The 18,929-nt window shown below is 38.0% G+C and overlaps 6 protein-coding genes and 1 non-coding gene across 9 annotated transcripts; 6 read left to right on the top strand and 1 right to left on the bottom strand.

Moving 5' to 3' along the window:
• Positions 1-3,869: 3,869 nt before the first annotated feature.
• LOC112172477 (abscisic acid 8'-hydroxylase CYP707A1) lies at positions 3,870-7,214 on the top strand. Of its 2 annotated transcripts, XM_024309835.2 has the most exons (9): positions 3,870-4,171; positions 4,270-4,594; positions 5,110-5,259; positions 5,480-5,725; positions 5,886-5,975; positions 6,072-6,150; positions 6,453-6,559; positions 6,663-6,781; positions 6,875-7,214. In XM_024309835.2, the coding sequence occupies exons 1-9, from the start codon at positions 3,951-3,953 to the stop codon at positions 6,966-6,968; spliced, it is 1,431 nt and encodes a 476-aa protein (XP_024165603.1). In that variant the 5' UTR covers positions 3,870-3,950; the 3' UTR covers positions 6,969-7,214. The 2 variants fall into 2 exon arrangements, with proteins under 2 accessions (XP_024165603.1, XP_040364754.1); XM_040508820.1 differs by lacking the exon at positions 6,875-7,214 and having other exon boundaries at positions 6,437-6,559.
• A 129-nt stretch (positions 7,215-7,343) lies between these two features.
• Positions 7,344-9,498, bottom strand: LOC112172478 (thioredoxin-like 4, chloroplastic). The gene is made up of 4 exons (XM_024309837.2): positions 9,261-9,498; positions 8,058-8,632; positions 7,902-7,955; positions 7,344-7,671 (listed from the first exon to the last, which is right to left on the bottom strand). The coding sequence occupies exons 2-4, from the start codon at positions 8,505-8,507 to the stop codon at positions 7,546-7,548; spliced, it is 630 nt and encodes a 209-aa protein (XP_024165605.1). The 5' UTR covers positions 8,508-8,632; positions 9,261-9,498; the 3' UTR covers positions 7,344-7,545.
• Positions 9,499-9,607: 109 nt separating this feature from the next.
• Positions 9,608-10,504, top strand: LOC112172479 (sterol carrier protein 2). Its single transcript, XM_024309838.2, has 3 exons — positions 9,608-9,882; positions 9,972-10,032; positions 10,113-10,504. Exons 1-3 carry the CDS (start codon positions 9,754-9,756, stop codon positions 10,295-10,297), a joined length of 375 nt encoding a protein of 124 aa, XP_024165606.1. The 5' UTR covers positions 9,608-9,753; the 3' UTR covers positions 10,298-10,504.
• A 201-nt stretch (positions 10,505-10,705) lies between these two features.
• TRNAK-CUU lies at positions 10,706-10,778 on the top strand. Its single transcript has one exon. It is a non-coding gene; the product is annotated as a tRNA-Lys (tRNA).
• Positions 10,779-10,955: 177 nt separating this feature from the next.
• On the top strand, positions 10,956-13,454 carry LOC112173373 (pentatricopeptide repeat-containing protein At2g04860). Of its 2 annotated transcripts, none has more exons than XM_040509044.1 (2): positions 10,956-10,970; positions 11,258-13,454. In XM_040509044.1, the coding sequence occupies exon 2, from the start codon at positions 11,318-11,320 to the stop codon at positions 13,421-13,423; it is 2,106 nt and encodes a 701-aa protein (XP_040364978.1). In that variant the 5' UTR covers positions 10,956-10,970; positions 11,258-11,317; the 3' UTR covers positions 13,424-13,454. The 2 variants fall into 2 exon arrangements, with proteins under 2 accessions (XP_040364978.1, XP_040364979.1); XM_040509045.1 differs by lacking the exon at positions 10,956-10,970 and having other exon boundaries at positions 11,139-12,905; positions 13,002-13,454.
• Positions 13,455-13,516: 62 nt separating this feature from the next.
• Positions 13,517-16,755, top strand: LOC112173374 (protein CYPRO4). The gene is made up of 2 exons (XM_024310985.2): positions 13,517-15,301; positions 16,164-16,755. Exons 1-2 carry the CDS (start codon positions 13,664-13,666, stop codon positions 16,443-16,445), a joined length of 1,920 nt encoding a protein of 639 aa, XP_024166753.1. The 5' UTR covers positions 13,517-13,663; the 3' UTR covers positions 16,446-16,755.
• Positions 16,756-16,850: 95 nt separating this feature from the next.
• Positions 16,851-18,577, top strand: LOC112173375 (photosystem I chlorophyll a/b-binding protein 5, chloroplastic). The gene is made up of 6 exons (XM_024310986.2): positions 16,851-17,120; positions 17,226-17,358; positions 17,672-17,784; positions 17,912-18,016; positions 18,108-18,196; positions 18,282-18,577. Exons 1-6 carry the CDS (start codon positions 16,906-16,908, stop codon positions 18,422-18,424), a joined length of 798 nt encoding a protein of 265 aa, XP_024166754.1. The 5' UTR covers positions 16,851-16,905; the 3' UTR covers positions 18,425-18,577.
• The last annotated feature ends 352 nt before the right edge of the window (positions 18,578-18,929 follow it).

Genomic DNA, 18,929 nt, shown 5'->3' with positions numbered 1-18,929 from the left:
AATTGGATTAGACAAGATATAAGTTTTGTCTACGATAGCCTCCATTTCTAGTAATATCGAGAAACCTTACAGCAAGACACTCAGAGCTCGTGATTGGCTTTGTGAATGATGTAACAAAACCATATCGGAGGCTATTGTAGGTCGTTAGAGATATCACACACATTACTCGTTCATTTGACAATACCACCTTCAAATATAATTTTTAAGAAGCAAATTTTGTTGCTGATGTATTGAACAATCTGGAGTATATCATTCATGAAGACAAAATATGGGAGAATATTGTTCCTTGTCAAGCGTGTAAAGCCCTTTTATTTGACTGTTCAAGATCGGGCTGCCCTATAGGCTTTTGTATATAATTGTTGTAGTACTTTTCTTATGAAAAAAACAAAAAAAAACCTTACAGCTAATGCATCAATGTGCTAAGGTCAATTATCAATATACTAGAATAGGCAATTATCAATTTACTATTTATTTAAATGGAAATTATTCTATGCACCGACAGTGCAAATGACCCAATACTTATAAGATGATCTCAACTCTTGATATTTATAATTAATATCTTTATTAATAACCTAAGAGTGTATTTAATATAATCTAACCATCCATTTATGTCGGTGCGCTGAATCCTCCCCATTATCTAAAATTGACAATTATTTTTAGTCAATCAATACAATCATAGAAGTCAATTTAGAAACTAATACACTAACTAAAAATTCATGACCATTTATTTGGAATAATTATATTAGAGTCATTAAGCATACCATGTGACAATGAGTTAAACAAAATTGGTCATGCCAACGAATTGCCCAACTGCATGAGGCCCATTAATTGATCAACCGATTTTTCATTGCTGCATTTAATTTTTTCACCCTTTTTTTCAAAGATTAGCATGCAAATCACCCGGGGGTGTATCTTCTTACCATCTTACATACCAAGAATTGAAGTGAATGAGCAGCTGTGTACTTGTTATTGCCTCAACCTTCTTTGAACTGCTGGAAAGTCGGATTCATGCACACACAAGTTTGAATATAAATGGAAAACTATTGTCCAATATGCCTGCTTGAAGTCCACAGATTTTTGAGAGAGTACCTTAACTAAACAATTTGTTCAAAATTTACCAAAATTCTAGGTAATTTGGTTCCAAAAAAAAGTGTTACGGTTGACATTTATTATATGATGTGAAAAATTGAGTTATAACTAAGCTAAATCAAGACTTCAACTACTAATAGCTAGCATTTCTCCACACGTGCTCCGCATATGCAAGTTTTTTTTTTTTTTTTTTCAAAAACGGTTATTGCAGAGAAGAATTTTTTTTTTTAAGAGTAATTATTGCAGAGAAGATAGTAAGAGAGAAAAGTGGGTTGTGATTTGTGAGTTATTTTCTTGTTTATTTTTTAATAAAAATATATTTAGTAAATGTCATAATTGTCTTTGTGACTAACGAACCTCTTCTCTTAATAATAACTAGTTTTGGTCGCATATGTTATGCATATGTAAAACATATTTTTTGTTTTAAATTTTCTTTTTGTAATATTTATGTCTTGGTAATTATTGAAGTGGGAGAAATATGGGGAGTTATCTGCAAATGATGGTAGCGGGAAGTTATCTGCATAATAGGGTAGTGGGAAGTTATCCACGTACAAAATTGGTTGGTGGGAACATATTTTTTTCTTTTAACAATTTATCAATCTTGCCCACATATGCTATAATATGTAAAACATATTTTTTGTTTTAAATTTTCTTTTTGAATACCCTTCAAATATTAGAAATTATTTAAAAATAATATATGACATGGGGGTCTTCATATCTTTTCACGTCCATTTTGATTAACAAAGCGGGTTCTCTTAAGGTCTCGTTTGATTTACGGAAACAAAATAAATTCTTTAGGAAATCTCATGGGAAAGGAAAATAAAATTCCCACTAGCTTTCATTTCCGCTGTTTGGAAACATTGGGAAAGCAACCGGAAAAGATATGTCTGTTTCAATTTTAGTGTTTGGTTTGTGTAAGGAAATGAAACTAAATTATACTAATATTTCATTTATATCCTCATATATAAAAACACAAATCATAAAAAAAAAAAACACAAATCATAAACTTTTCTAATAAAATTGTCAATAACAATTTTCAACAAGGATAATAACGTATTTTTATCATGTAATTAATACACATTTAATGCTGGGAAAGTGGGAGGAAAAATGAATCGTTTGAGGATGAGAGGATTCACTTTCCCCCATATTTTCCCTTCTTAAAAGAAAGTTATTCCTTCCCTTGTGCACACCAAACATAGGAAATGGCACATTTCATTTCCAAAGCCCTCAATTTTGTGAATCAAATAAGGCCTAATAATAACTAGACCAAAACACACACTCTGTGTGTGTGGGTTTAAGTTTCAAAAATAAAAATAAAAACAAAAACAAAATAATCATTGAAGAAAACGTGGGGAGTTCTTGAAGTTTTTTTTTCCCCCTCCCTCTTTTGCCGTGGAAGTGGGAAGTTATAGAAAGAGATTTTAGGAGGAAATAAATTAAAATTTTATTAGGTTATTTTGTTTATTACGATTATGTCTATTTATTAAAAGTTACTTTTAGATAATCTATGGGCTAAGAGCATCTTTTACAATGGTAGCCATTTTTTAGTCAAATTTTAGCTAAAGTAGCTAAAAAGTTATTTTGGCTAACAACTTTAGAAATACGTCTGTATCAGTGCTCTCTATTTTAGCTAATTTTGAATTTACATTATTTTTTAAAGGAATATTAAATAGTTTAAATGTATTTATAAATTACATAAAGTAACTCAAAATGAATGTTTTAAATTATAGAGAGCCTCATCTAGTTCTCTATATTTAGGAGCGAGATAACTAAAAGTTATAATAAAGAGTCACTTAGGAGGAGTCTAGTGCAGCTGCTAAAATAGATAAAAAGCTAAATATGTTCTCTAAAATAGCTAAGGAGTCAAAATAGAGAGTTTGCTAAAGATGCTCTAAGAATTTAGTCGTTTTTTCAGGTCCACTTTGACTAATAAAGCATATTCTCTTAATAATATAGATAATAATAATAATAATAATAATAATAATAATAATAATAAATAAATAAATAAATAAATTACAGAAAATTTTCAAATTTCATTAAAATATTAACTTCTCATACTACATTAACAATAATAAACGTATGGCCTATTCTGATTGTACAATGATTAAGACTATATGTACGTACCACTTGTGGGTACTACCACTAGGTTCTTGTCTGTCTATAAATGATAGCAGAAGGGTATGTAACGGCCTATTCTGACTTGTGATGAATATACTTTTTCGCCCCCGCGACATTACTCAAAAAAAAAAACGTATGGCCTAATAGACTAAATCTCTCAAAGTCCATACAATTTTTTTTTTTATGGTAATAGGTCAGCCATTTCATTATAATTCAGCAAGCAATACAATATTCTTTTTAACACCGAATCTAGTCATTCCATTTTTTTTATCATGACCAAATAGTTTTCCTCTTCGATTACTTGGTATTTTAAGTACAATCCACAAGGCTACCACAAAAATTAATGCACAAGATTAGAAATGGATTTGATACACAATAATGATGTAATTGTTGTTGGAAATGTTTATACCGAGTAACTGCTGTAAATTATTTCCTCTTTTACCGATGAATATGACATCACTTGCTGGCCTAACCCTATGAAACCATATACGCACCTGTGTAAATTATTTCCTCTTTTACCGATGAATATGACATCACTTGCTGGCCCAACCCTGAGAAACCATATACGGACCTGAGACACAAATCTTAGAGTGACACTTGTCAGTTTCTGCTGCACTAAGCTCTATATAAGGGTACCTCCTCTCGGAGTGTCTCACCAAAACATAGAAATCATCTCATTGGTTTCTCACTACAAAACTCTCACTCACTATTTCAGTCACTAGTTCTCACCCAGAATCACAGAGATGGTCGCAATTTTCACATACGCTTTCGTTTCTCTCTTAACCATAATCTTCTCGTACATTTTCATGAAGAAGAACAAGGGAGGAGAAGAAGAGCTCCATGCTCATGGTAATGAAAATAGAGCTCAGCTCCCTCCAGGCTCACTGGGTTGGCCTTATATCGGAGAGACTCTCCAGCTCTATTCTCAGGACCCAAACATTTTCTTCTCTGCCAGACAGAGAAGGTATGTTTTTGCTGCTAGCTTTCTCTTTCTGGTTTTTATCAATTCTGTCTAGTACGTTTATTATTCTAATATATATATGGCTCCCTATGGATTCAAAGGTATGGGAAAATTTTCAAGACCCATATACTTGGGTGTCCATGTGTGATGCTGGCCAGCCCGGAGGCTGCAAAGTTTGTGTTGGTCACTCAAGCTCACTTGTTCAAGCCCACCTATCCCAAAAGCAAAGAGGGTCTGATTGGTCCCTCCGCACTATTTTTCCACCAAGGAGATTACCATAACAGACTGAGGAAGCTTGTTCAGGGATCTCTCAACCTTGATGCTATTCGGAATTTGGTGCCCCATATCGATGCCACGGCTGCCTTTATGACCTCGGAGTCATGGGGCACCGGGAAGGTCATTAACACCTTCCATGAGATGCAGAAGGTGGGTAAATTGATGCTATAGACACAAGTTTGGATCGGAACAATTCGAAAAGTCTGGACTGTTTCTTTCACAAAACGGTCTGTATATTAAATTGCCAGACTGTCAATTAGAATATCTCATTAGGTGTTTACTTGGTACTTAAAATGCCTGGTGTTAAATTGATGTTTTCTCACCATATTATTAATTTGGTCATGGGTGATTAGATAAATTCTTAGTATGCATAACACATGCGTGCAAGTTGATGGCCTCACAGGTATGCTGTCAATTTGGACATCTAAGATAAAGTTGTAGTTTCATGTGTGACACCAAATTAGAATATGCAACGAAAATATTATCCCCCTTTCAAAAAAAAAAAATATATATATATATATATATATATTATTCAATTTAGTATATGTAAGTTATCTTCAAAAAGTCTATAGTAACACGGCAAATAAAAAGTTATAGCCTAATTTTTTTTTGTATATATATTTTGCTCATAATCATGTAACATAAAGTTTGGTTTGTCATTTCAGTTTTCTTTCGAAGTTGGAACACTAGCAATTTTTGGCCATTTGGAGACCCGCTACAAAGAAGAACTCAAAAAGAACTATATGGTAGTGGACAAGGGCTACAATTCATTCCCCATAAATATTCCTGGATCACCATATAAAAAGGCTTTGTTGGTGAGTTAATTTGAATTTACATTCCGTACGTAATGTTTTCTTGCTAAATATATTTTGTATTCTATCGTGACAGTGTGACACTTTAAATCAAGAATATGTAACAAGATGTCAAATATTCAACTTAATAGTTTTACAATATAACATGACAAATTATGTAACAAAAAGTCGTACAATTTTTCATAAGTTTTTCTCTCTCTCTCTATTCTTGACTGTGTTTTAGGCGAGGGAGAGGCTGAGACATATTTTGGGTGACATTATCCACGAGAGAAAGGAGAAGAGATTACCTGAAAAGGATCTCTTGGGTTGTTTGCTGAGCTCAATAAACGGAGGGGAAGTTTTGAGTGATGACCAAATCGCAGACAACATAATAGGTGTGCTCTTTGCTGCTCAAGACACCACAGCCAGTGTCATGACCTGGATTATCAAGTACCTCCACGACGAGCCCAAACTTCTAGAAGCTGTCAAGGTATATGTTGTATATGGACGTTGGCTCCATCACATCATATTTTCCATTGCTGGATAAGTTGAAAGCTCAACCTTGTTGTCTATATCTTCAAATTAGAGACATGAAAACTAAATATATCAACTTCAATTATTTTGATAATAACTACTTGCTTAATTTGCAGGCCGAACAAAATGCAATTCGCATATCAAATGAACAAGGCAATCAACCATTGAGTTGGGCACAGACTAAAATCATGCCAATTAGTTATAAGGTACATACTTACACATGCACTTTCGACCATATACATTTACCTATACGAAGGCTTTTTCTGCAGTGTGTGTTGACTTGTTGTTATTATTATTCTCAGGTTGTGTTGGAGAGTTTGCGAATGGCAAGCATTATATCATTCCTCTTTAGGGAGGCTGTGGTTGATGTGAAATACAAAGGTAATTAGAGGAGTATATTGTGTTGATTTTTCTTATTACATGATACTGTTGACTGACAGAACAATTCAGTTAAAACATGATGTTTTACTTTAAAATAAATAAATTTTTAAGTCAATAACAATATTAATCGTGTCGTAGTTTCAATTGTCACATCACAGTGTTTCCGTGTATTTTTGTAGTGTGGGGTTTTAATGATCAGATTCCCGGCTTTAGAGCATCTTTTAAATACGCAAGAATGCATTAATTTTGTCCAACAAGAAAAAAATGAGGTGTATGATTGGCCTAGGAAATTGTGGCTGCAGGTTACTTGATTCCAAAAGGTTGGAAAGTGATGCCTTTGTTCAGGAACATTCATCATAATCCTGAATTCTTCACCGACCCTCAGAAATTCGATCTTTCCAGATTCCAGGTATGGCCGGTACAGTGTTATCGTTTCTCTATCTTTATGGAGTTGCTGTCACGGCCAATAAAAGAGAGTCTGATAATTGAAACTATCTCTGATCTATGACTAGGTTGCACCAAAGCCAAATACATTTATGCCATTTGGCATTGGAGTCCATGCTTGTCCAGGAAATGAGCTTGCTAAGCTGGAATTACTGATCATGATCCACCATTTAGTCACCAAGTTCAGGTATATTATATACAAGTCCTAAAAACTATGTTTAGTTTGAGCTTAGAGCAATTCAATAAGAGAAATTAACTTGGCTATGTTTCTGTTTTGCAGGTGGGAAATTGAGGGATCCCAAAGCGGGATTGAGTATAGTCCATTTCCTGTGCCTCTGAAGGGACTTCCGGTCAAATTTTGGAGATTAGAATAGGGCTAAGGGGAGCCGTACCCTCCCCAAATTAACCTCATCTAGCTTCTTCTCACAGTCCATATTCTAGACCAAGGACCTTTCATTTGTATTCTCTCTGTTTGCTCCCATCCTAATATTGCTGGGAGTAGTTCGGTGCCCTTCTTTTTTCTTTTAACAAATTTTGATGATGCAATTATTTTTTGTCATTCTAGTGAGTGTACTCTATCAGCTGTCTCATTCTCGGTTCTCCTGATTTAATGTTAATTGCTCAGACCACAGATTTTATGAACTACTCACAGTTCAAATCGTCTGCAACCTGCATTTGCACCAAACTGACCTCGACAAGAACATATATCAAACTTATAAGCAGAAAATGGGAAACTATATCTGTAAATGTACTGAAAAGGAAGCTTTCTTTGCTTATATGTGAGAACATAATGTCTGCAGTATTACAACCAGCCTCATCAATTATATCGTACAGATTGCACAAAGAACTATTACAAAATGGTCCAAAAGAACTCATCAATCATCATCACATATATGTCTAGGGATCACTATAAATTTACTGATTCACTTGTGTAGGCAAAACCTTATTAGCTCAAATCAATTCAGATGTTTCAGGAGATGTGTATTTACGAATTGCCGCAGTGATCCTCTCCTTGTCCCTGGTTGGGAATGCTTCCAAGAGAACACCGTCTTTATAGAAGTGGAAGAGGGGCACCGTCTGCATCATTTCATTTCATCTTAAATTTAGAGCAATTCAAGCAGTATGGAATAGAAAGACAGATACAGAGTTGATCAGTAAATCAACTGATGCAGAAAAACCATACATGTAGACCGTAAAGAAATGCTTGGTGTGCAAGTTATAATCAAGTGCCCTCAACAGAGGTCTTCGACAACATCATTGCTCTCCAGGATATAGGATTAAGGAGAGTTATTACCAGAGGAAGTTACCTTAATTCTAAGCCGATCTGCAACCTCGGATTGTTCATCATACTCATCAATTACCTGCATCATATACCCTTTTAGAATTATGTATTGAGCTGCTAAAAGAAAGTTCAACGACTTCGGATGGAAATAAAATAAGATATAACTATGTCCATGCCATACATTGTGCTTCAAGAAGATTACTTCAGCTTCTCCTTCACCAGCCCTCTTGCATAACTTTGAAAACCCTTGCTCTATGTACTTGCAGCTTCCACACGAAGTACGATAAAAATCTACAACAACTAAAGAATTGCTTTTTTTGGCCGTATCAAGAATTTTGAAGAACTCCTCATCAGTATAAAATTCTCTAACACATTCGACTGGACAGAGATCATCATCTTCATCAGACAATTCTCCTTGATTTTCATCAGCCACTCTGATCTTCTTTATAGCACGAAATCCATGGCTAAACATTGAAACTTCCCAACCTGCTATTCTGATGCTAGGGCATAATCTAACATGTGTTCTCTCAGGAAATGAGATGGGAATTTCATATCGACTTTTTATGATTGGTTTTGATCCAAAATTGAATGAGGCCTCGGCCTTGCTATAAAGAACATTCTGTCTATACATGAGAGCAAATGGCAAACCTCCAAAACAACGATCGATTATCACAGATAATCTCCTTTTAGATTCTGGACAATGCTTTGCAGAATGAGCTATTGATCTCCTGTTTCTTTACTTTCTGTCATCTACCACTGGTAGAGTGTGCAAAAACAAAACAGAAACATTAGGGCCTATTGTTACCAAATTAGACGAAATTCAAGCAGAATCCAAAGTTTGCCGCTTTCTGATTCTAAAAGGTTGTTCAATTAGTTTGGAAACATTTCTCACAGATAAATGCAACACTCTCATCTACAAATCAGGGACGATAATTCTGTAATCTCCAAGAAGCAACAACTAGCTAATGCAGCCAACTAAAAGTCCAATTAAAAGGATCATAATTTAGCTAATACTTAACTGGAATTCACATATACTTTGATACCAATGAGCAAGGAAAAGCAATTGCCTAGAAACCAAACTAAACGTACATAATGCCTCAAAGTCTCAAACTTTCTGGTGATTCAAAGTATTATTTCTTTTTCTGGGTTTGTTGGAATTATGTTACTCCATTATCATATATCAGCATGACTAACTCAACAAGGACTATTCTATTAGCAGCTGAGCTTCCAACTGAAGCCTCAATGTGATTAGTTTTGAAAGTAATGCCTAAAAAACTGATAATTAACGATGGCAAACTCCAAATTTAGAGAGAAACCTATTACATGAACTATACTCGGAAAAAACGCTGACAGAGATAAAAGGGGTGATTAGAACTTAGCTTACCTCCGGAAGTTGAGAACCCTCTATGCCATATCTCAATTCTGAAATTGCTACGAATGACAAGAGGACACGACACCACCCACCATATCAGCTAGAGTCAGTTGGAAACTCTTCGGTTGCTCAATCCTCATTGCATCCACCATGGGCCGAGCCCAATTAAGTTTCATGGACCGAGCCCAAATACTTTCTGTTAAATCCTATTGCCATTCATGACGTCAGACAAGAACCCAGAAATGGGCGTTGTTGGAAGGCGTGCCTGATCCGTCATCTCAAACTCTGGTAATCTACATTCTACACGGCGTGGTTAGTTCGCGCTTGATTTATAACGCAATTAAAGTTCTATTATTTATATCCCCCAACCAACAAACCAACCAACCAACCAACCTGATAAACCACTGTACGAATTGAAAGTTTGAAACGATAATAAAACGACGCAGTTCCCATCTTGCTGTCGTTGTCGGCCAAGAAAAACAGATCGAGCACACAAGGAAGAAGAATGGGGAGCAACGACGAGCTCAAGTCGGAGGCTTTGCTGGAGCTGATGAAGCAGCACCTCAACACCGACGCCGGAAAAGCCATCGTCGAGAAGATCGGTCTCGTTTATCAGATCAACATCGCACCCCAGGTAAGGCCTTTTCCACCGCACGTGATTTCCGTCCCTTGATTTAAAAAAAAAAAAAAAATCTGATTCTGATTCGGAATTTTTGATCGCAGAAAATTGGGTTCAATGAGGTGATTTATACCATTGATTTTAAGAAAGGGGAGGTCAAGAAAGGTTAGGAGGTTTCCAAATTTGCGGATTTTGTTTGTTTTGGTGTTGGGTTTGTAATGGAAATTAGAGACTGAAATTTGCAGGGGCGTATGAAGGAGGAAAGGCGGATGCGATATTTTCGTTCAAGGACGAGGATTTCGTGAAGATTGCGCTGGGGAAGATGAATCCGCAGATTGCTTTCATGAGGGGCGCCATGAAGATTAAGGGCAGCTTGAGCGCGGCCACCAAATTCACACCTGACATATTCCCCAAGCCTTCCAAGATGTGACTCACTACTTTGTATCCAGGGGCCTTAATTACTTGGCTCCAATAAGTTTCTGAAATACTAGGTACTTGAAGGAATTTTAGGTAGAAATCCATTGGAGGGTCTCAATAAGCTGCCTAATTAGATGGGCACTCTTGATGGCTTTAGAATCTGTATTTGCTTTTCAGTTGCATATTAAATCTGTCTCCTGCCTCTTGTTATGTTTATTCAGTTAGCTGTTTGTGTTGCTTATTGCTAATCAACATGTGAATGGAATAGGACCCAAATATAAGGTTCAATATTTTTGTTGGTGGTTTCGACTTTCGATTAGGATGACAAGTATCCACAGCCCTTTTCCCTCCTGTTTGATTTATTTTTGTGATCCAGGTTCTTCCCTTGATTAGTTTGATAGACCATTCATTTGATCAATAAGCCCGTCTAGCTCAGTTGGTAGAGCGCAAGGCTCTTAACCTTGTGGTCGTGGGTTCGAGCCCCACGGTGGGCGCTATCCTTTTTTCTTTCCTCTGTCTTTTTTTGGTTCTTTAATCAAGATTCATCCAATTTTAGGGCCCCAATCTTTATCAGTATTGCATCAGGCATTTGAAGCACCGAAAGTAACAAAATCTTTCATGGTGATAAAGATAAACAATATCTTTAGGAATGGCTGACCAATCTGTCATTGCTGCTATTGAAACACGTAAGTAAGATTGGAGTTAAAACAACGCATTATATATACATGATTACTACTACATTCTCTTTTTGCATTTTATGTAGGTGGATTGTTAAAAAACTGACTTAGTAGTCTACGGTATAAATCTTTTATTTCTTTTGTACTACAGAAAAATTATTGAAATTATGTGATTTTGTGTGAGACGGTGAATTTCACATTATTTTAAAACGGTAAATTTCACGGTTAAACCATACTTGCACTCTTAAAATTATTGATTTTTTATTTATTTTTCTTTTTGTACAAGTACCACACAGAGAAAAAGAATTGAATTTTCACAGGCACCAACGGTTGAGTCTCGCGCCAAACGGCAGAATATGAACTGGGCCTGTTCTATTGGTCTCTCTACAAAGCCTGGCCTTGTCTACTTCCACTCTCTTCTAAATTCTCACATTCAAACCAAAAATCCAAAACAAGCTTTACTCCTTTTTCGCCAGTTGTACGAGTTCAATGTGAAACCCAATGATCTCACTTCCTCTTTGCTCCTAAAAGCTTGCACATCTTCTTCCTCATATTTAAATTCAGCTAATGCTGAAATAGAAGCGAACCAGATTCATACCCACTTGATAAAATCCGGTGTTGACCGATTCGTATATGTGGGTACAGCTCTTCTTGATCTTTACATGAAATTGGGGCGTGTGAGAAATGCTCAGAAGCTGTTCGATGATATGCCTGAGAGAGATGATGTCTCTTGGAATGCACTGATTTGTGGGGTTTCGAGAAACGGTCGCCATTTCGAAGCGTTGGAACTCTTTGTGCAAATGTGCAGAGAGGGGTTTCGTCCTCGTCATACGACTTTGGTTAGTTTGGTACCGTCTTGTGGCAGGCATGAGTTGGCTTTTCAGGGGAAATCTGTTCATGGGTTTGGAATTAAGGCCGGCCTTGATTCGGATTCGCAAGTGAAGAATGCTCTTACTTCGATGTATGGTAAATGCGCAGATTTGGAAGCGGCAGAAGTCTTGTTTGAAGAGATTGGTGACAAGAGCGTGGTTTCTTGGAATACTATGATCGGTGCTTATGGCCAAAATGGTTTCTTTGACGAGGCAATGCTTGTGTTTAAACGTATGCGAGAGGAGGATGTGCAAGCCAATCTGGTGACCGTGGTAAGCCTTCTGTCAGCAAATGCCGATCCAGAGTCTGCTCATTGTCATGCCATCAAGACTGGTCTTGTAAATAATGCTTCTGTGATTACTTCGCTGATTTGCGAGTATGCAACGCGCGGCAACACAGAATCCGGAGAACTGCTTTACAAGTCATTGCCTCAGAAGACTTTGGTTTCCCTAACTGCACTAATTTCTAGTTATGCGGAGAGAGATAACATGGGTCAGGTGATGGAGTGTTTTGCTCACTTGCTGCAGTTAGACATGAAACTAGATGCAGTGGCTATGGTTAGCATTCTCCATGGGATAAAGCACCCTGCTGACTTTGGCCTTGGACTTGCTTTCCATGGTTACGGATTGAAGACGGGGTTGACCGCTGATTCTTTGGCCGTGAATGGGTTGATAAGCATGTACTCAAGGTTTGACAATATAGAGGATGCGTTTTCCTTATTCTCTGAGATGCGTGAAAAACCGTTGATTACTTGGAATTCTTTGGTATCGGGCTGTGTTCAAGCTGGAAGGTCAAGTGATGCGCTGGAGTTGTTTTCTCAGATGAAAATGTCTGGACATAGTCCAGATTCCATTTCTATCTCTAGTTTACTATCTGGGTGTTGCCAAATTGAGTACTTGAAATTTGGGGAGGGACTTCATACATATGTACTAAGAAACAACTTGGAAGGAGAAGATTTTGTTGGAACTGCTCTTATAGACATGTACACCAAGTGTGGAAGAATAGACCGTGCTGAAAGGGTGTTCAAGAGTATAAAAGAGCCATGCTTGGCAACATGGAACTCAATGATCTCAGGTTATAGCTTATACGGTTTAGAACATAAGGCTCTTGTTTGCTTCTCCGAAATGCAAGAACAAGGACTGAAGCCTGATAAAATAACTTTTTTGGCAGTTTTAGCCGCTTGTACTCATGGGGGTCTTGTTCATGGAGGAAGAACATATTTCCAAATGATGAAGGAAAGGTTCAACCTGATACCAAGTTTGCAACACTGTGCTTGCATGGTCAATCTCTATGGTCGTGCCGGTTTGTTGGACGACGCATTGATGTTTATCAGGGACATGGAAATAGAGCCTGATTTCGCGGTCTGGGGAGCTCTGCTGAATGCTTGTTGCATCCATCAAGAGGTGAAGCTTGGGGAATACATTGCCAAAAAATTGTTCTTCTTGGACAGTAAAAATGCCGGCTTCCTCGTGTTGATGTCAAATCTTTACGCAATCAAAAGAAGGTGGGAAGATGTAGCAAGAGTGAGGGAGATGATGAGAGAGACCGGAGGTGATGGATGTTCAGGAATTAGTGTCATTGAGATGACTTGAGCAAGTGAGCAGGCCATATGATGGGCTTACACATTAAAAGCCCATATATAAATGTACCGTTGAAGAAGTCAAACCAGTACTAGAGTCGGATCTTGTACCTAACCTCTAGGTCACTCTCATAAACCCAATAGCCATTTCAAAACCGAAAAAGCGCTCCCATTTCAAAATTTGAATCTTTGGTGTTCCCCAATAGCCATCTCTCTCAGATTCTCAAACCCTAGTTTTTCTTGATCGTGGAAGATGGGTGGGGCTCACAGCCGTGAAGATCTTGAGCTTATAGACTCAGACGAAGAAGAGCAACAAAGCGAAGGGGAAGAGAACTTCCAGGACGCCGAGGAAAGGATTCAGAGATCGGCGGAGCGCGGACCCAAAACGCCGGCGTCGGTGGATGACGTGGAGGCCAAGCTCAAGGCTTTGAAGCTCAAGTACGCGTCGACGTCGCAGACCCCAAATCTGAAAAATGCGGTGAAGCTGTATGTTCATGTTGGTGGGAACACCCCCAAAGCGAAATGGGTAACCTCTGAAAAACTCACCTCTTACTCTTTTTGTAAGACCTGTAGAATGGAAGTGGATGATGATGAGGAAGACGTTGAGGAGGAAGATGAGGATGAGGAGAGGGAAGATTCGTGGTGGATTTTGAGGGTGGGTTCGAAGATTAGGGTTAAAGTTTCGGCTGAGATGCAAATGAAGACTTTTGGGAGGGAGCGTCGGGTTGATTTTGTGGCCCGGGGAGTCTGGGCTATGAAGTTCTTTAGTGTGGAGGATTATAGGGTTTTCGTTGCTAAGTATACTGATTGTATGTTTGAGAACACTTACGGATATGAGGCAACGGAGCAGAACAGGGTTAAGGTGTATGGGAAGGATTTTATTGGGTGGGCAAAGCCAGAAGCGGCGGATGATTCTGTTTGGGAGGATGCTGAGGAGAGTTTACTGAGAAGCCCGGGCTCTGCAACCCCGGTGAGAGCGAATCAGGACTTGAGGGAGGAGTTTGAGGAAGCGGCACATGGAGGTATACAGAGCTTGGCATTGGGTGCATTGGACAATAGTTTCTTGGTGGGAGACTCTGGCATTCAGGTTGTTAAGAATTACAGTCATGGAATACAGGGGAAAGGTGTTTATGTCAATTTTGATGATGGGAGTTATAGAGGTGGCTCAAATTTGGCACGCTCCACGCCTAGGAAGGCTCTGCTGATGAAGGCTGAAACTAATATGCTGCTCATGAGTCCAATGAATGAGGGCAAGCCTCATACAACAGGGCTTCATCAGTTTGACATTGAAACTGGAAAGGTTGTGACTGAGTGGAAGTTCGAAAAGGATGGGACTGATATTACAATGAAGGATATCGCAAATGACAGCAAGGGAGCACAGTTGGATCCTTCAGGGTCCACATTCTTGGGACTGGATGATAACAGGCTTTGCCGTTGGGATATGCGTGATAGGAAAGGGATGGTTCAGGATCTTGCAAGTGCTAATACTCCTATTCTCAATTGGAACCAAGGGCATCAGTTCTCCAGAGGAACTAACTTTCAGTGCTTTGCTAGTACTGGTGATGGTTCAATTGTTGTGGGGTCTCTTGATGGGAAGATCCGGTTGTATTCAATCAATTCTATGAGGCAAGCCAAAACAGCTTTTCCTGGCCTTGGTTCTCCTATTACGCATGTGGATGTTACGTACGATGGAAAGTGGATCCTGGGAACAACTGACACCTATTTGATCCTCATCTGTACCATGTTTACTGATAAGGATGGGAAGACAAAGACAGGCTTTGCTGGGCGTATGGGGAATAGGATCTCCGCTCCAAGGTTGTTGAAGCTGAATCCTCTGGATTCTCACTTGGCAGGCACTAATAACAAGTTTCGTAATGCCCAGTTTTCATGGGTAAGTCTATGATCTTCAGCCTATTAGAGTTATTATTTTGGCATTACTTTGTGGAGTTTAATCATTGGTTGCTTCATTTTTTTTCTTTGTGGTGCTGAAACTTACTTAATTTCCATTGGTTTAATAGCTTAATGTGCATTATTTAGCAGCATTCTTTAGTATTAAGTAGCAGGAAGAGAAACTGCATGCATGTATCTAGAAGTCTAGGGTGTCAGAATATTTGGACTGTGTTTCCCCTTTCTTTTTCCCATAATTAGAATTTAGTGGTGTGCATATGCACTATCGAGTTGAGATGCGAACCTTGGCATAATTTTTGATATACCATATGCATTCAATAATGAATTACTTGAGGACAGTGGGACTGGTTTTACTTAACAGATTCTACAGGTAGTATGTGGTGTGGCAATTTTCCCTCTTCCTAGTTGTTTTTGGAACTTGAGCACTGATTACTCTTCTGGTAATTTAATAAATCTCCATACAGGAGGTTTCACATAAAAATGGTTTCAGATAAATTTCAAGAATATATATGCTTATTATGGCTTTTGGAACAATTGAGAACAGCAGCATCCAACATTTCTTATTTCATAGCTTTTAGTTTGATGGATTTCTGCACGTGTGTTTTGTTAAATATCAGGACTAGTTATTGGAGCACTATCCTTGCATAGTGTCTAGTTAAGTAGCTTGAGCATTTCTTTTACTTTTTGAAAAGTGCGCTTGAATCTTCTGAACATTGTTTATTTGTGTCTTTGTTATACAATCTATATACACAACACATCTTCTATGAACTCAGATAACATTTAGTTGTAGTTTTGTGAGTTGTTTGGTACAACATATAATTATCTTTGTTTTACGTATTGTTCAGGTCACAGAGAATGGGAAGCAGGAGCGCCATTTGGTTGCAACTGTTGGAAAGTTTAGTGTGATTTGGAATTTCCAACAGGTGAAGGACGGGTCACATGAGTGCTACGTAAATCAGGAGGGCTTGAAGAGCTGTTATTGCTATAAGATAGTCCTGAAGGATGATTCCATTGTTGATAGTCGCTTCATGCACGACAAATTTGCAGTCACCGACTCACCTGAAGCCCCACTTGTGATTGCAACCCCATTGAAAGTCAGCTCCTTCAGCATATCCAGTAGGCGATGACGTTCAGAGACATTATCCTTCATCTATTCTGAGCTTTCTTAGCTTGATTGATGAAGTTTCTAATGCTTTTGTTTTAGGACTTCTGAATTGTATTTTTCACATGTTCGATTAGGCAATATGTTGTTTGGGTAATTTCAGTATGGAATGATCGGTGTTCCATTAGGAGATCTGGGTAATATTAGTGTTGTCAAGTTTTTAATAGACATGATGTAGCAGCTAGGTAGGGGACTTGAGTGGAAACTATAATGTATTAATTTGCTTCTCTATGAAATCTCTAGCTTTCATAGTAGAATGGTACTCTTCCTTTGGAGCCGTCGGATTATTGCATCAAGATCAGGACATTTCTCTTCTTTTCGTTTTCCAAAGTGGACCCTGTTTTGTAAGTGATTATATATAGGTGAAATTTGTGGACCTGTTGTAATTTGAAAGGAGCTGTTGATAGAAAGATAAAGGGAGAGAAATGGCAGTTGCAGCAGGAAGGGCTTTCCTTGTGCAGCCATCTTCTTTATGCTTTGCTTCGCATAACAATTTACCGAAGCATTCATTTGGTAACACAAGCACATCCTTGCTTGTTAAACCAGGAAATGCTCGAGGTTTTGCCCGACACATGGTTCGAGCCCAGGTGCGCCCTACTTGGCTTCCTGGGCTCGACCCCCCAGCATATCTGGATGGAAGGTGAGTCCCTCGAGAAACTGGTCGTATCGGTATCAGTGTTCATACTCTCAAGTTTTGATAGGTTCATTCTCTGCCTGTGGAGGGGTTATCTCTTCTTTTCAATAGCTTGGCTGGGGATTTCGGGTTTGACCCACTTGGGCTTGGAGAGGATCCGGAAAGCTTGAGGTGGTATGTGCAGGCAGAGCTGGTTCATTGTCGCTTTGCAATGCTTGGAGTTGCAGGAATTCTCCTAACAGATGTCAGTAAATCCAAACCATTAATTTAGTTTGCATTCTTTTGGCCTTGTAAAATCCAAATGGCTTTCTGTTTATTTCTGACTTCAGGGCTTTCGTTAATACCAACCACATATTGTAGATAAAACTTTTGAGGCCTTATGCGGTATATGAATTTGATACATAGCACAAGTAGTTTAAAGCAAATATTAATAAAGGGTCCACGCATTGCATTTCACTCGGTAAAATAAAAATAAGCTGCGCACTCTTTTTCTTCATTTCGATCAATGAAGGCCATTTTCTTGCAATGCTGATGATCTTCTTAATACTTTGTTGCAGTTACTGCGTGTAACAGGAGTTCTCAGTATACCAGTATGGTACAATGCAGGGGCAGTTAAATTTGGGTTCGCCAATACAGAGACTTTGATCATTGTGCAGTTCCTTTTGATGGGGTAAATTCTTTCCCATTATTAACCATTGATCCCTTGATGATTTGCTGGTTATAATTGAAGAAAATAGTTTATTGAGTTTGCATATAGTTTGTTTAATTTTCGTGTTCACCTTTCCTGCTATGCTTAGATTTGTTGAAACTAAAAGATACATGGATTTCAAGACTCCTGGATCTCAAGCGAAAGATGGATCCTTCTTCGGACTGGAGGCTGCATTAGAAGGTTTAGAACCCGGGTAATCTACCTTGACTGAAAACAATGTTTCCATCTCCATTTTGAAGTTGGTAATATGTACATCTTTACAAGAACCTGTTGATGATTAACAGGTATCCTGGTGGTCCATTGCTAAATCCTCTTGGTCTAGCAAAAGATATCAAGAATGCTCATGAGTGGAAGCTTAAAGAGATTAAGAATGGTTAGATGTGCTGTATTTTCTGTATTCTGAAGACAAATAATATTTTTCATTTCATCACTTTTGTTCTAAATTGTTCTTGTTACAGGACGGCTTGCCATGGTGGCCATGCTCGGCATGTTTGTACAAGCTTCTGTTACTCATGCAGGACCCGTCGATAATCTTCTGTTACACCTCTCGGACCCATGGCACAGGACCATTGTTCAGACCCTAGCTAACTCTGGCTCTTAAATGTAAACTGAAGTTGGTCTTTGCATCACATGTAAACTGATGAAATGTAAACTTCTTCAATTTTATGCTTGTGAAATATCACGTGTGAAATAACGGTAAAAGATGTTCAATAAATAAAAATATAAGGAATTTTGATCACCGATCAGTCGTAAATAAAAACTGTTTAATAAATAAAATTTAGAGAATTATTTTTGGTTTTTGAAAATGAAGAGAACGTTGGTAAAACGTGCTTCACATTACTCTTGTGATTTTTTCTTTTTGGAAATCAAAAATTAATTGGTTTCCATTTATGGCATCTCACATATCCAAATCAAATTGGTTTCCATTAATGCCTAAACCATTAATGGAACCATAGAATATAGGGGGGGGGGGGTCCTAAACCCCATATGACAATAAATTATTTCTCAAAAAAAAAAAAAAAGACAATAAGTCTTAAGAGAGCATCCCGAAATAATATCAGGAGTCTCAACTAATCCCTTGTATTCTAACACGCACCAATTAGCAA

This window comes from Rosa chinensis, chromosome 6 (genome assembly GCF_002994745.2).
Source record: "Rosa chinensis cultivar Old Blush chromosome 6, RchiOBHm-V2, whole genome shotgun sequence".
Lineage (NCBI taxonomy): Eukaryota > Viridiplantae > Streptophyta > Magnoliopsida > Rosales > Rosaceae > Rosa > Rosa chinensis.
Note: the sequence above shows the minus strand (reverse complement) of the source record. Positions and strands in the feature narration are given on the sequence as shown.